Source organism: Apteryx mantelli, chromosome 8 (genome assembly GCF_036417845.1).
Source record: "Apteryx mantelli isolate bAptMan1 chromosome 8, bAptMan1.hap1, whole genome shotgun sequence".
Taxonomy (NCBI): Eukaryota; Metazoa; Chordata; class Aves; order Apterygiformes; family Apterygidae; genus Apteryx; species Apteryx mantelli.
In genome coordinates this window covers 41,338,919-41,352,318 of record NC_089985.1, presented here as the reverse complement: position 1 = coordinate 41,352,318, position 13,400 = coordinate 41,338,919, and the positions used below count along the sequence as shown (strand labels likewise).

The 13,400-nt window shown below is 66.0% G+C and overlaps 1 protein-coding gene across 1 annotated transcript in view; it reads right to left on the bottom strand.

Moving 5' to 3' along the window:
- Window positions 1–13,400, bottom strand: part of SGIP1 (SH3GL interacting endocytic adaptor 1) — a 34,875-nt gene that overhangs the window by 2,514 nt on the left and 18,961 nt on the right. Inside the window, exons 7-19 of the mRNA XM_067300509.1 lie at window positions 12,973–12,984; window positions 12,561–12,572; window positions 12,359–12,383; window positions 11,934–12,015; window positions 10,959–11,044; window positions 9,666–9,758; window positions 9,048–9,122; window positions 7,808–8,215; window positions 6,057–6,178; window positions 5,530–5,656; window positions 3,693–3,752; window positions 759–870; window positions 395–550 (exon numbers count right to left, since the gene is read on the bottom strand). Coding sequence (XP_067156610.1) covers window positions 395–550; window positions 759–870; window positions 3,693–3,752; window positions 5,530–5,656; window positions 6,057–6,178; window positions 7,808–8,215; window positions 9,048–9,122; window positions 9,666–9,758; window positions 10,959–11,044; window positions 11,934–12,015; window positions 12,359–12,383; window positions 12,561–12,572; window positions 12,973–12,984 — 1,370 coding nt within the window. The remainder of the gene's footprint in view (window positions 1–394; window positions 551–758; window positions 871–3,692; window positions 3,753–5,529; window positions 5,657–6,056; window positions 6,179–7,807; window positions 8,216–9,047; window positions 9,123–9,665; window positions 9,759–10,958; window positions 11,045–11,933; window positions 12,016–12,358; window positions 12,384–12,560; window positions 12,573–12,972; window positions 12,985–13,400) is intronic.

The following is a 13,400-nucleotide window of genomic DNA, read 5'->3' as shown; positions in this document are numbered from 1 at the left end:
CTGGGCACTGCACTTTCCCACACAGGCACCGGGCATTGCGTTGCGTTGCGTTGCATTGCATTGCATTGCACTGCATTGCGTTGCGTTGCATTGAGTTGCATTGCGTTGCGTTGCGCTGCATTGCGTTGCATTGGGTTGCATTGCGTTGCATTGAGTCCCATTGCATTGCATTGAGTCCCATTGCATTGCATTGAGTCCCATTGCATTGCATTGTATTGTTGCATTGCGTTGAATTGCACTGCATTGCATTGCATTGAGTTGCATTGTGTTGCATTGCACTGCACTGCATTGCGTTGCGTTGCATTGCGTTGCGTTGCATTGCATTGCGTTGCGTTGCATTGCATTGCGCTGCGCTGCGTTGCACACGTGGGAGCGGCGCCGCGGGGGGACTCACCAGCAGAGGAGCTGGGGGTTCGGCAGGACGTGCTCCAGCCGGTCGTAGTTGAGCACGCGGAAGGTGAGGACGGCCGGCGCCGGGTTGTTGGCGAAGTGCCGGGTGATCCCCGCCGGGAAGGAGAGCACCATCTCGCCGGTGATCTTCACGATGCACCTGGGTGATGCCGAGCGGGGCCGGGAAGCGGCCGGTCAGGGCGGCAGCAGTCCCAGCCCGCGGTCCCGGCAGCAGCACCTCCAAAAGGAGCCGAAACGGGGGCAGGCAGGGGGAACGCGCGCCGCCGTGCGTCCTTGCAGCGGCGCTGGGGCGGGGAAGAGGATGGGGCTGGAAACCGGAGCGGCGGGGACGCGCCGGGGGCACCTACTTGCTGGGGTCGGCTCCCTTGAAGTAGGCGTTGACGGTCTCGGTGAAGGCGGCGGCGACGGGCAGCGTGTCCTGCGCCCCCATGGTGAGCGGGCTGGGGCCCCGCGACGAGCCTGCGGCAGAGGGAAAGCGCCGCTCACGCCGGGCGGGTGGGCGGCCGCCCCGCTCCACCCCACTCCGCTGCGTCCCGCTCCGCTCCGCCGCGGCACCGGCAATGCTCGCGAACGGCCGTTCTGCCCCAAAGCAGCGCCGCGGAGCCCCCCAAGCGCCGGCGCGGTCGGGGACCCGCTCGCCAGGGAGCCGGCACAGCCCCGAGGCACCGCGGGCGGCAGTGTTCCCCGTGGCTCGCTGCGCTCCCAGCCTGGAAAACCAGGATCTATCCGCTTCTGGCATTGCTCGGCGCTGGGGCAAACCTGCCTTTCCCCTCTTGCTGCAGGGCTGCTGCCGGCGGCGCGGGAACGGCTCCCGCGGTGCCACGAGGGCAGCTTGGAGGAAAATCCGCTCTTCCGGATCTGCCGCGTCCCGCTACGGCACCGTGGCTGCTTGTGCCTGTGCGCGTTTGCCGGCTTTTCGGCTCGGAGCTAAGCGATTTGCACGGGCTGGTTTTTGCAACGTAAAATAAGGTTCTGGCTTACGGCTGCGGCTTCTTGGTGTTGCAAATTGCATGTGGATAAATAATAGATTTGGGTGTAGGAGATCAGGATTCATAAAGCCTCCTGCGGAAAGCGTCCCTGCGACTGGGCGGAGAGACCCTGCGAGAGCCGAGCGCTGCCGCGGGTGCGGAGGAGCCCGCTCCAGCGCTAGGGTTTTCCTTTCAAATTCCTAACGCACACTAAGAGCTCGCAAAAACCAGCGCAGCCGCGCACCTCCCCGACGCCTGCACGTCTCGCGAGCCGGGCGGGCGGGCGACTGCAGCGAGGCCGCGACGCCCGTGGGCAAGAGCCGCGCGAGGTCCGGCCGCCCCAGGCTGGGGCCAGGCAGAGCAGAGGGTCTCCGCCGTCCCCGGTGGCCCGTGCACGCGCTCGGCGCCCGCCGCCGGATCCGTCCCCGGCGCACCCGCGAACGACGCTTCCCCCTGCGCGGTTACGGACACGGCGCATCCGCAGCCCCGCGGCACAGCGCAGCCGCACCTCAACGCCCGCGTTCGAACCGCCGGCGTGCGAGTCGGGGCACGGTGCACGGCTCGGCTGGAAACGCTCGGATTTTCCTCCCGGCCGTGCACGTTCATGTGGGGCACCGGCGGGAAGCCAGCGCTCCCGCGCCCCGGCACCGTGTCCCAGGTACCTGTGGGAACCCGGTGCTCCTGCACCCCGGTGCTGCATCCCGGGCACCCGCGGGAACCTGTTGCTCCTGCACCGCATCCCGGGTGCTGGCAGGAACCCAGCGCTCCCGCGCCCCAGCACCATGTCCTGGACGTCCACGGGAACCCATCGCTCCCGTGCCACATCCTGGGCACCAGCGGGAATCCATTGCTCCCACGCCATGTCCCGGGTACCCATGGGAATCCATCACTCCTGTGTCCCGGGCACCCGCGGGAACCTGGTGCTCCTGCGCCCCGGCACCGGTGAATAGCGAATAAATATTCACTTCTTAAGTGAACCGTTTGGCTTGGATTTGCGTTTCTTCCTCTTGGGTTCATTTTTGCAGGGATTTGGTGGCGGGATTCTGCCGGCGGCAACGCTTACGCCGGCACAAATCTCACCGAGTGACGCCAAGGGCCAGAGCAGCGGCGAACGAGCCGAGGGGCCGCCATGCCGGCCCGCTCCGAGAGCCGCTCCGAGCTGCTGGAGCATCACCGCTGCCGAAGCCAAACCTGCTGCACGCGAGCTGCAAACCCGGCAGTGGGAAAGGGTTTGGAGCGCGCGGGAAAGCCGAAGCGTTTCGCGACACGCTGTAACGGGGAGGCCAAGGCAAGTGAGCGCAGCCGCAGCTCGGCCCCGTTCCCGCTTCCCCCCCCGCGCGGGGTGGGTGCTCACCCCTCGTGGCACCGACCGACTGACCGACCGACCCGGGGCCACAAAATACAGCCCGAAAACAAGCGCTGTCCTCAGGCAGCCGTGATTACGCAGTTAGGGCAACGCTTTTTTTCTTCTTTTTTTAATAAATGTTCTCCCTCTCTGCAAGCGACGGGCAGCCATTCGCCTGCTGAAGCGCAGACGTTTTTTTTTTTCCCAAATTCGACTCAAAGGTTTAGGGACGGAGCAGGAAAGCAGCGTGGGGAAAGGGAGCAGCCCAGGCGCGGGAACCCCACCAAGGGCAGCCAGCGTTCTGCTGGAAGCGGTGAAACCGGACCGAGCGCCGGGAGGCTGCAGCGCTGCCCTGCCTGGCTGCCGCGCGGCCTGAGCCAGGAACGGGGAGGGGGGAAAAACCCCAGACAACCCTGCAGAAACCGCCGCAGGACGGGCGATGGCTCCCGCGCCACGCTGCAGCGCGGATGCTGCGCTCCCTCCGCTGCGGCACGCGCCGGGGCGGCGACGGCGGCGGCGGGTCTCGCGCCGAAACGCAGCGCCCGCAGGCGGCAAAGCCAAGCGGAGAAGCCGCGGAGAAGCCGCCCGGGGCCGGTGCTGCCCGGGCGCCGCGGGGACCTGGGGGGCCTCCGCGGGGCGCAGCGCTGCAGCCGGGCTCGGGGGCTGCGCCGGGGGCAGGCGGCGGCGGCGGCGGCGGGGGAAGCGGGTTGGCGGGGTCGAGCTGCTCGTGGGCGCAGGCGCCGCTCCGCCGGCCCCGGGGCGCTCGGCGCATCTTCTCCCCTTTGGTTTTTCTCTTTTTTTCTTTTTTTTGGTGGCTTGTAAAGCAGCAAAGAAAGGATGGAGAGCAGGGCGCAAACGAGGGCCGGGCGGCCGCGGCCGTCCGAGCAGCCATAGCACGTGCCGGGGCGGCGGGCGGGCGGGGGGGGGGGGGGGGGCGCGGGGGGGCCGCTATGCTGTGCGCTACTTACCTTCGAAAGTCAAATAAAACTTTCCTCGGTCAAACCAAACGAGGGAAGGCTGCTCATTCTCTGGGTGGCCGCGAGGTGAAGCGGGACGGGGAAGGACCGGGAGAGGGAGAGAGAAGGACACAGTGAGTCACGGAGCAGGACGCGGACGGCGCGGCGGGCGGGCGGGCGGCAGCGGGGCGAGCGTGCGGGAAGCAAAGCCGCGGCAGCCGGGGGCGAGAGCGTTTCTGCCCGCGGGGAAAGGGGCTTTTTTTGGTTTTTCCTCTCTGCTCTAGGGCGATAATATGCGATGCACCTTGTCCTCGCCATCCTCAGCGACGGCCCCGCGGCGCAGAAAGGGGTCGGCGAGCGGCAGGGGCTGCAACGCGCGTTCTGCACGGGGGCAAAGCCGAGCGGCAGCAAAGCGTCGGGGAGAGGGGGGCTGCACTGGGGACACGGAGAGGGGCAGGGGGACACGGAGAGGGGCAGGGGGACACGCGGGCACAGTGGGAGGTGCCTAGCCGAGACCTGGCCTGCCCCGGCGCTGCCCGCGCTCGCACCGCTGCAGGAAGCGGGCTTCCGCGCCGTCGAGCAGCCGTCGCCTCCGAACGCACCGAGCAGCAGCGCTCCCCCTCTCCGGCCCCTCGTGGATATCGCACCCCGCGTCTCCGACCCGCGCTGCTGCTGCTGCGCTGCCCACGGGCAGCCCGGCTACAGGAGCCGCCTTCCGAGACCAGAGGCAAAAGAAACGTAAGGGAAAGGAAAAAAGAATGGGGGGAAGGAGAAAAAAAAAACAAAGCACAAATCCCAGATGGAACCAAGCAATGCGCTGCATCAACAGAAAAAGAAAAAGAAAAAAAAAAGGAAAAACCACACACAGCAGGACTTCAATGAGAGGAGTAACCGGGGGCTGGCTGCAATGGCGGCCGCGGCGGCGGCTGGCGCAGGCTGCGCATGCAACAGGCACGGGAGCACAGCAGCACCGCGCCGCCCCCCGCGCCATCGGCCGGTGGAAAACAAAAAGAATTTATTATTATTATTATTTAAATCAACACGCGCCAGAAGACAGATTTTAAGGGAAAATCCCTAAAAAGCTGAGCGGGGGGGGGCTGCCCGCGGGAGCCCCCCACAGCTCAAAGCACGTTTCCCGCGCAGCCGAGAGCGGGCTCGGCGGCGGGCAGGCACGGCGCTCCGCGGGAAGCTCCGGCCGGCCCCGCTCCCGCGCGCTGGGAAAGGAGCCGGGAACGCCGCCCTGCCAGCGCGCGCCGCCGTTGCCCCTTTCCCTTTCGGGGCGTTCTGGCTTTTGCCGTGAGTCGCTCCGGCTGCTGGAGCGGCGGTTCGAGGTGCAGTGCAAGTTTCCCTCCCCCCCCCCCCCCCCAAGCAAACCAGGCGGGGGGATTAATTTTCCAACCCCCTTTATTCCTACCAGCTACCGTGTTAAAGGGCAACGGGATTTTAAGGCAAAAAGAGACGCGATATTGCTGCCTGGGCGCCAGCGTCTGCCTTGCAGCCCTGCTTCCCTCCGGGACACGAGCGTCCCCGGCCGAAAGCCTGGCTCGACCCCGCTCCCAGGCAGGAAGCGTGCTCCGCGTTACGCTCCGCGGGGTAGCAGCCTCTGCCTGCACCAGTCTTTCACCTTTTTGGGAACGTTCGTCACCGGCAGAGAAGCTCCACTAACAGCAGCCTGCGCCTCACCCGCCAAACCCGCCCCAGCCCCGCTCCGCATCGACCCGCCCCGCTGCGGCTAGCGGAGGGGAAGCTGCAGAGCGAGCCAGCGAGCCGAAAGGCGCCAGGAAGAGGAGCTTTTAAGGACCCTCGGATCCGTGAAAGATCAAGGAAAAGCGGCGCTGCGTTTTTTTACCGACGGTGGGAGTGGTGGCCGCGCTCAGGGAGTTGGTGGACGAGATGGAGGAAGTGCTTTCGGCGCGGGCCAGCGGCGCTACCGGCGGAGGGCTGGAGGAGTGAACGGGAGGGCTGAAGGGCCGGGACTGCGGAGAGACAGAGAACAGCGAGAGGTTAGGCGAAACGGGCCCGGCAGCGCTCGCGCCGAGCAAACAGCGGCTTTCGCTCGGGGACGGAGCCTTCACGCAGCTCTGCCCCCGCTCTGCTGCTCCCGGGCATCCCCACGGGATTGGGGGGAGCTTAGCAATTCCCGTCCTTGCAGCAAAAAGGCCGCTTGAGGCACGTCTGAGCCTCGAAAAGTTGCAGCTGATGCACGGCGCCTTGCGGATTGGGGCGGCGTGGGCATGCACCGCGCGGGATAGAGGATGGAGAAGCGCTCGGAGCTCCGGGGGCTGCTGCATGCGTTTAATGCAACCAGCGCCGGACCCCCCCCAACCCGCTGGACACGACCGACCCCCCAACGCCGAGCGGCGGCGGTGCACCTACCGCGTCGCCGACGGCGGGCTTGCCGGGGGGCAGCTTGGGCCGCGACGGGGGCCGGGGCGGCGGGGGCGGCGGGGTGCCGCAGGCGGCCAGCGGCGTGGCGGGGCGGGCGGGCGACGAGGCGCCTGCAAGGGAGCAGAGGGTCAGCGCCGTTCCCGTCCCCATCCCGGCTGAAACGCGGCAGCCCCTCCGCCGGGAGCCGGCGGCCGCACGATCCCGAGCCCTTCCGAGGGGAACGGGGGGCATCCCGGCGAGGGGCACGGACCAGCCCGGCGGCGCAAGGCAGCGTCTCGCAAGGCTTCTCGGGAGCCCGAAACGCTTCCCGGGCCTCGCTCCAGAGCCGCGACGCCCCCGCGACGCTCCGAAGTCGGACTCCTCGGGATTAACCCGGAGCACAAGCGGTGCTTCCGAGGGGGCCCGGCAGGCTCCCGCGCTCCGCACACACCGTGCCTCGTTCACGCTGCCACGGAGGGGGCAGTCGGCTTTTTAGTTTTTCCCCGCTTTTTACTAAGTTTTCCAGGGAATAGCTCGGATTAAGCAAGTGTCGAGGTGGATCTGTAGAAGCTGAAAGGGCGGCACGCCAAGGCGAGCGCGGCTTGCTTGGGGAGAGCGAACCTCGGCCAGCCGCTCGCACCGCCACCGCCGGAGCCGTTTCTTCGGGAGCCTCATCCGCATCCCAAGGTTTGGCTTTTTCCCCCCCACAAAGCCCTGCAAAATGCCAGTGCTCCAGCACGGGCAACCCGGCGGTGCTGCAGGGGGGAGCAAGGCCGGCTCGGAGCACGCGTTCCGGCCCGAATCCGTGAAGCGTCGGGAGTTCATCCGCGCCGTTCCCTTCACGCACAGGCGTCTGTTCCTCCGGCGCGGAAGGTCCCTCGGAGCCCGGCGTGCAGCGAGCAGCAGAGGCGAGTGAAAGCCGCCGTTTCCCAATTCTCCCGCCTCCGGCACCGCATGGGGACCAGGTGTCCATCCGTGGCCTGCCGGGGAACCAGCCGCCTGCAAAGCACGCGGGAAGAGCCGGGCCGGGACCTTGGGGAGGAGACGAGGATCTTCCAGATGCTGCAGCGCTGCTGCGGGAGCTGGCGATGCCGGGCTCTTGGCCCCGGCTGCTTCCCTCCAGCATCCCGGCACATGGCGCTCATCTCGGTCCTGCTGCTCGTGGCTCCTGCGATCCGGTCATCCGGCCGGTGCAACACCGGGAAGCCCGACTTCAGGGAACGGGACATCCCTGGGGCTGTGGTGGCCACGGGTGCTTTGCAGGGCGCCAAGAGCATCGCACGCTGCCAGAGCCGCCTCCGTCCTTGCTCACGACGGACACGGGATGGCCACGGCCCACCCCGCGGAGAAGAAGTCCCGGCCAAGGGCAACGCGCCCCGAGCCGAGAGCAGCAAACATCCCGGAGGAGCGGACCCACACGGACCTCCGGCCATCCGCAAGCCTCCTCAGACCCGCCGCAGCGTGGACGCGGAGGAGCCGCGTCCTCGGCGGAAGCCAAGCTCGCGCGAGTGCCCGGCGGGCAAGGTGCCGAAGCGGAGGGGCGGGAGGCTCGGAAGAGCGTCCTCCCGCCGTCGGGAACGTCCCGCGGCGCCCCACCGCCCCGGGGTGACTCCGTCGGAAACGGGGCCAGCCGGCGGCGTCCCCGAGCGCGGGTGGGGGACGGTGGCTCGGGCGCCGCGTCCACGAGGTCCCGCCAGCCCGGGATGACCCGACGGGCCGGGACGAGGGCAGGGAAGGGGAGGAGCGGGGGAGCGACGTACCGCTGGGGCTGCCCGTGCCGCTGCCGCTGCTGCTGGCGCCGGGTCCCGGCGACGACACCACCGCGCGGTAGGTGGGCGGCGGGGGCGGCGGCGGCGTCGCTCTTTGGCCCGGCCCGAAATCCTTGGGGGAGTCGGCGGCGGCGGCGGCGGCGTCCCCCCCCCCGGCGGGCGTCTGCTCGGCGGCCTTGCGGGGCGGCTCCTCCAGGCGCAGCGGGGAGGGCGGCGGGCGCGGAGGCTCGGCCGGAGCCGGAGCCGCGCTTTCCGGGGACTGATCCGAAAAATTGACCCACTTGTCTTCGGCGCTCACGGCCACCGACTTGGGGGACAGCACGGGGCCGAAAATGCTGTCCAAGTCATTGATGGAGGGCGGTTTGGTGCCCGGGAGCTCCGCGGCCGCCTGGTCAACCCCTGCGGTCAAAGCAGTTTTGGTTTTAAACTCGGCGTTAGCCGGGGGAGCGGAGGCTGCGCTGGGCTCTGCGCTTGCCCGGAGCTCCAAGGAGAGGGCAGGGCACGTTAAAAGCATCGGTTTCTCGCGAGCTGCTGGCGACACACTTCACGTGCAAGGAAGAGCAAGGTGCAACGAACACCGAGACGCGCTCGGCCGAGAAACACACAGCACACGTGCGCACGCACGAGACGGCATGCAGCAGCAGCAGCAGCCACCGGCGCGGCGCCCTCGTCTCCCGCCTCGCGGCCTGGCCCCGCTAAGCTCGTAACCATCTACCGACCCTCGTGGTGCATCATCCCAACAGCACCGCTGCAACGGCGCTGCCGTCGGAGATGCCGCCGGCCTTCTTGCGCACACGCACCGATGCGGACGCAGCAGCTGGGCACGCTGAAGCGCACGGGCAACGCGCATGCGGTACGGGGCAGCGTGCGGCGGGCGCGTTTCAGTGCGGATGAAGCTGTTTTAGGGCTCTACGCGTTAGCCGGACCATCGCACGCCGGCCCGGGGTGATGCTCGGCCAACCCGAGCTCCGTAGCACGCGAGGAAACGGGAATCGTCAGCAAAGCTTTGCAAGCCCGGAGGAGCCACGCTCCCTTTGCTGGTGTCTTTGGCCCCGTGCGGCCGCGGGGCATCGACGGCGGCACGCCGAGCGCTGGGGGAGCGGGGCGCCCCACGAACCCCAGCCCTGCCCGCCGCCCTCGCGTGCCACGTCCCGCCGTTGCAACGCGTCGCTGCAGGGCTGCCGGAGCATCGCCCCGGCCGGCCGCGAACCGCGGAGCCCCTCGCCGTTACCTATTCCCGGGGCCACGGGGGAGCCCGTCCGCGGCGGCGTCGCCGGCACGTTCTTCGGCGGGAGCGGCGGTGGTGCTGCAAGACAGACGGCGGAGGAGGGGGTCAGCCCCGGCGCGGCGCCCAAGCCCCGCGGGAATCGCCCCTGCCCGCCCGGGACCGGGCCGGACTCCGCTCCGAGCGATCGATCGCGCTTATTTATTCACTTGCGGGCAGGAGAGGTGCGGGGGGGGGGGCGCGGGGTTACTGCAACGCGCTGCACGGCTGGACAGCGGCCGCCAGGCCTTTTCCCAGGCGCCGGCACGTCAAGCGTTGCATTGCCCAGCGGCGATTAGCGTGCGTTAACGAGCGCGGCCACAGCCGAGGCGCTCGTGGCGTTTCACCATCCGGTGACGGAAGAGCCCCCGGATAACTAACCCGGCGCCGCTCCACCGCGGCGGTTGTGCGGAGCGGACGCAGAGGGCGGCCGAATCCGAAGGCCTCCTGGAAGCGGACACGGACGCGGCACGTCTGCATCCGGCCCCGCACTGCTCAAACAGCCGTTTTTACGGCAAACGGCGCAGCCGGAACAAACCCGACCCGCCGGCGAAGGAAGGGCCGGTAACCTGCGCCGTCACTTACTTCCAGTCGGAAAAGGTCTTGGCAGCTTCGGAGACTCCAGGCTGGAGCTGGCGGGCGGCACCGAGCCCCAGATCTCGGGCTGATCCAGGGGAGCTGGAAGGAGACATTAAACGTGTGCACATGCGCGTGCGAAGGCGAGCCGGGAACAAACCCGTCTCTCACACACACCGGAACGCGTGGATGCCCCAAACCCCATCCCAGGCTTCGAGAGAGGGGAAGCCAAGTATTTGCCCAAACTCGTGTTAATTAAAGACAATTCTCCTCTGGGAGGGGGGCTAATTGGGAGCTCGCCGGCCGTTCGAGCGGCACACACAATTAGCTTGGCGTTCGCGGCGCCCAACGAGCAAAACAAGGCCGGACGCGGGCGGAGGCCGTTCGCCTCCCGCGTGACGCCGGGTTGATTGCGGAGATCTTGGGGAGCCCGGGGAAAAATCCCGGGTGCTAAAGGAGAAGATCAGACCGTATTTGGGCGTAGCGCAGGGAAAAGCTCTCCGGCACGTCTCGCGGGGAGACCTCGCGCCGTTTTGCTCTGCAAGGCGCCGGCACGGGGGGGTGTTTTCCCGCGGTTAAGTTAACTCGATGCTGAAACGCCGCCGGACTCGCGGGAGCCGACGGCCTCGCCGGGACATGCCGCCCGCGTCCGCAGGGCCCCAAGCACGCAGCGGGGGCTCCCGTTGGAAGTCGGCATTTTTGATGCTCGTTCCTCTCCTAGTCTCAAGACCACGTTTTCTCAAAATAATTGGTCTGAACACTTGCTCCGGTTTTTATATAAATTGGGATAAGAACTGAGCAAACCCAAACCCGTGCCGCCCGTAACAGCATCAACTGCCCTTCATGTTCTGCTTTGGTTTTACCTTTTCCCTTTGGAAAAATAGGGAACGCCCGCTCTAAAGGAAGGAGCGTTCGGTCAGCGGCCGAGATTACGCTGTTGCTCCGGGGCCGCGGCGGGGCCGAGCCGCTGCGCGGATGGCGGCAGAGGGCTGCCTGCCTCGCTGCTGCTGGCGGCTCTCCTCGCCCCCCGATTCTATTATTATTACTGTTATTATCATCATTATTATTATTATTATTACTACTTCTTATTGCACGCACGGGCAGGAGCCGCTGCAGGTGCAGGCTCCCTGTCCTCGGAGCAGGATGTAAACGCCCGGACTCTGGGGACCGCAACCGATGCATATATTAAAATTCCTTAAATAAATAACAACAATAATAAAAAACCCCGACTCCCAAGCCTGCTTTCTGCCCGTTCGGGTGGCTTTGCCCCCAGGCGCCCGAGGCCGGCCGGAGCAGCCCTACCTTCCAGCTTGTGCTCCTCGAACGCCGACTCCAGCGGGGGCCCGAACAGCGGCGCGAGGGCGGCGGGGTCGTCCGGCACCTTCCTGCTGCGGGACGACACGGAGGCGGAGGTGGGCGCCGCGGGTTTCCCGGGCACGCCGAGCCCCGGCGCCCGGCACGGCTCCCGCGCCCTCAGCTGCCCTCGCCACCAGCGGGTATTCGCTCCCCAAAAATATTTATTCGCTCGCAGCACGCACGCACGCCCCGGTTTTCTCTATCGACCGAACTAGGTGACTTCCAGCAATTAATGCACTTGCTTTCACGCAAAGAAAAAAAGAAAAAAAAGGCGGCAAGTGTAGAAACTGTGCAAAGCCAGCGATGCCTTTGCCATTCAGCGCCCCAATTCTGGATGTTTTGGGGTAAGGAGCATCCTGGAGGAACGCCAACGCCCCCGTCCCCGGTATCCATGGAAAAAAGGATGGAAGTTTGGAGAAGTAAATACTTTTCTTTGTGCAATGGCACCAACGCACAATCGCCAACTTAAGCGTGTAAGAACCGCGTCAGCATGATGTGCCTGAGCACAGGGACCGACCCGGCGGAGACGCGGGACCCTCCGGCACCACGGGTGATGCCAGAGCTACGTTTCATGCATGCAAGGTAGCTAAAGTCTGGAATATGAAGCTGGAGGAGTCGTGCATTAAGTGGCGGCGCGATTATCCGCAAGGCGCCGGCTGCTCCGCAGCGCTTCCCTGCTCCTGCCTAAATCGTGCCCCCGGCACCCGCATGCCTGAATTCGCCTCCCAGACAGAGCCCGGAGCAGGCGGCTTTGCTGCCTGAGCACGCGCCAGGCAGGCGCTCGGCGCCGCGCGGAGAAAGGGCGGTTTAGGAATCACGCTGCCGTGCCGGGAACGGCCTTAAAAAATAAACCAGCAGATAAGGGCTCGTGCCGAGCGGCCGTAACGCGGGGCGGCTCCCGCGGGCGCCGCCGGGACTCACCTGGCGAGGTCGGGCATCGGCGCCGGCGCTGGCGTCGGTGTTGGCGTCGGCGTGGCGCGCCGGGGCCGCGCAATCTCCTCGCCTGCGGCGCACAGGGACGTGGTGAGCGGCAGCCCGGCATATCCCTCCCCTCCCTGCGGAGCGGCACTTCCCACCCGCCGGCGGCTTTTAGCACGTCCCCTCTGCCCTACCCTGCTATATATATATATATATATATATATATATATATATATATATGCCAGGATGCAACGCATGCACAGTACATGCCAGGATGCAACGCATGCATTTTTTTACTATATATAGCTTTCGGGTGACGACAGCCTTCCTTGTTATCCAGAGCCGGTTTTACCTCCCCCCTTTCCCTGCACGTTTTTTAAGACAACGCTGCCGCCAGAGCCCTCGCCATCCCCGCGGAGCGTACTTACTGGAGAGGTTCCTCTTGATGGTGCCCTGGGAGGAGGGGAAGAGAGAGGAGGTGAGGGCGGCGCGGGGGACGGCACCGCTGCCGCCGCGTCCCGCCGGCTCCCGCTTTGGGGACGGCGGCGGGGGCGTTTTGCATGCCGACGAGCTCGCCCGAGCCCGGCCCCAAGCCCGGCTTTGCAAAACCGCGAGGAGAAGGGTCCTTACCGGGCTGCGCCTCTGCGGCCGGCGGGAGGGGAGAGAGCAGAGACACCGAGTCAGAGCGGGACGCGGGGACGGGACGGGACGGGGCGGGCGGCACGTCTAGCGGAAGCACGTCTCGCCCCTGCAGCGACTTTCCCGTGCAAACCACGGCAAACACCCGCCCCCCCCAACTACACACACTTAAGGTAAAGAGGACATAGCTCTTGTTTAAGCTACTTTGGGTTAAACCCGAGAGAGAAGGAGAACAGCAAGCGTCGTGCCTTCCCCAACGGGAGCATTTGTTCACCGCGTTTTGCTTTTCACTTCTAGAGACATGCAAAACCGGGACTGTGCAAACGAAAACTAAAGCAGCAAAACAGGAGCAAAGTCTTTGTTTAAAAAAAATTACAGAAGATAAAAAAAGCTTATTTCTTACCGGACTTTTCCTCTAAGAGAAGGCAGAAAAACAAAGTGAGAAAAATCAGGTGTTTTCTATAAAGGGGTAACGCAGGAGCAGAAGATCTGCACCCGTGCAGAGCAGCAGCAGAGCGCGACGGCGAAGCAGGCAGCAAGGCGGGGAGCAGCCCGCGCGCAGCGGGTCGCGTCGGCCGCTGCTCATCGCTCCCGCTGAGCTACCCGGGCGCAGCGAAACCCCCTTTCGAGCAACCACCACGTGCAAATGGGCTGGAAAGGAGCATTTGGCCTTATTTTCCTTCTACGCCGGCGTGAGCACGTGCCAAGGTATTGCAGCGGGCCGTTTAACGGAGCCGCCCTGCACGGAAGCGGCGCTGCTCCTCCGCCGGAACGGAGAACCGCGGAGGACGGCGAGCGGGCACGCGGTTAAAACCGCGAAAGAATCGCTCT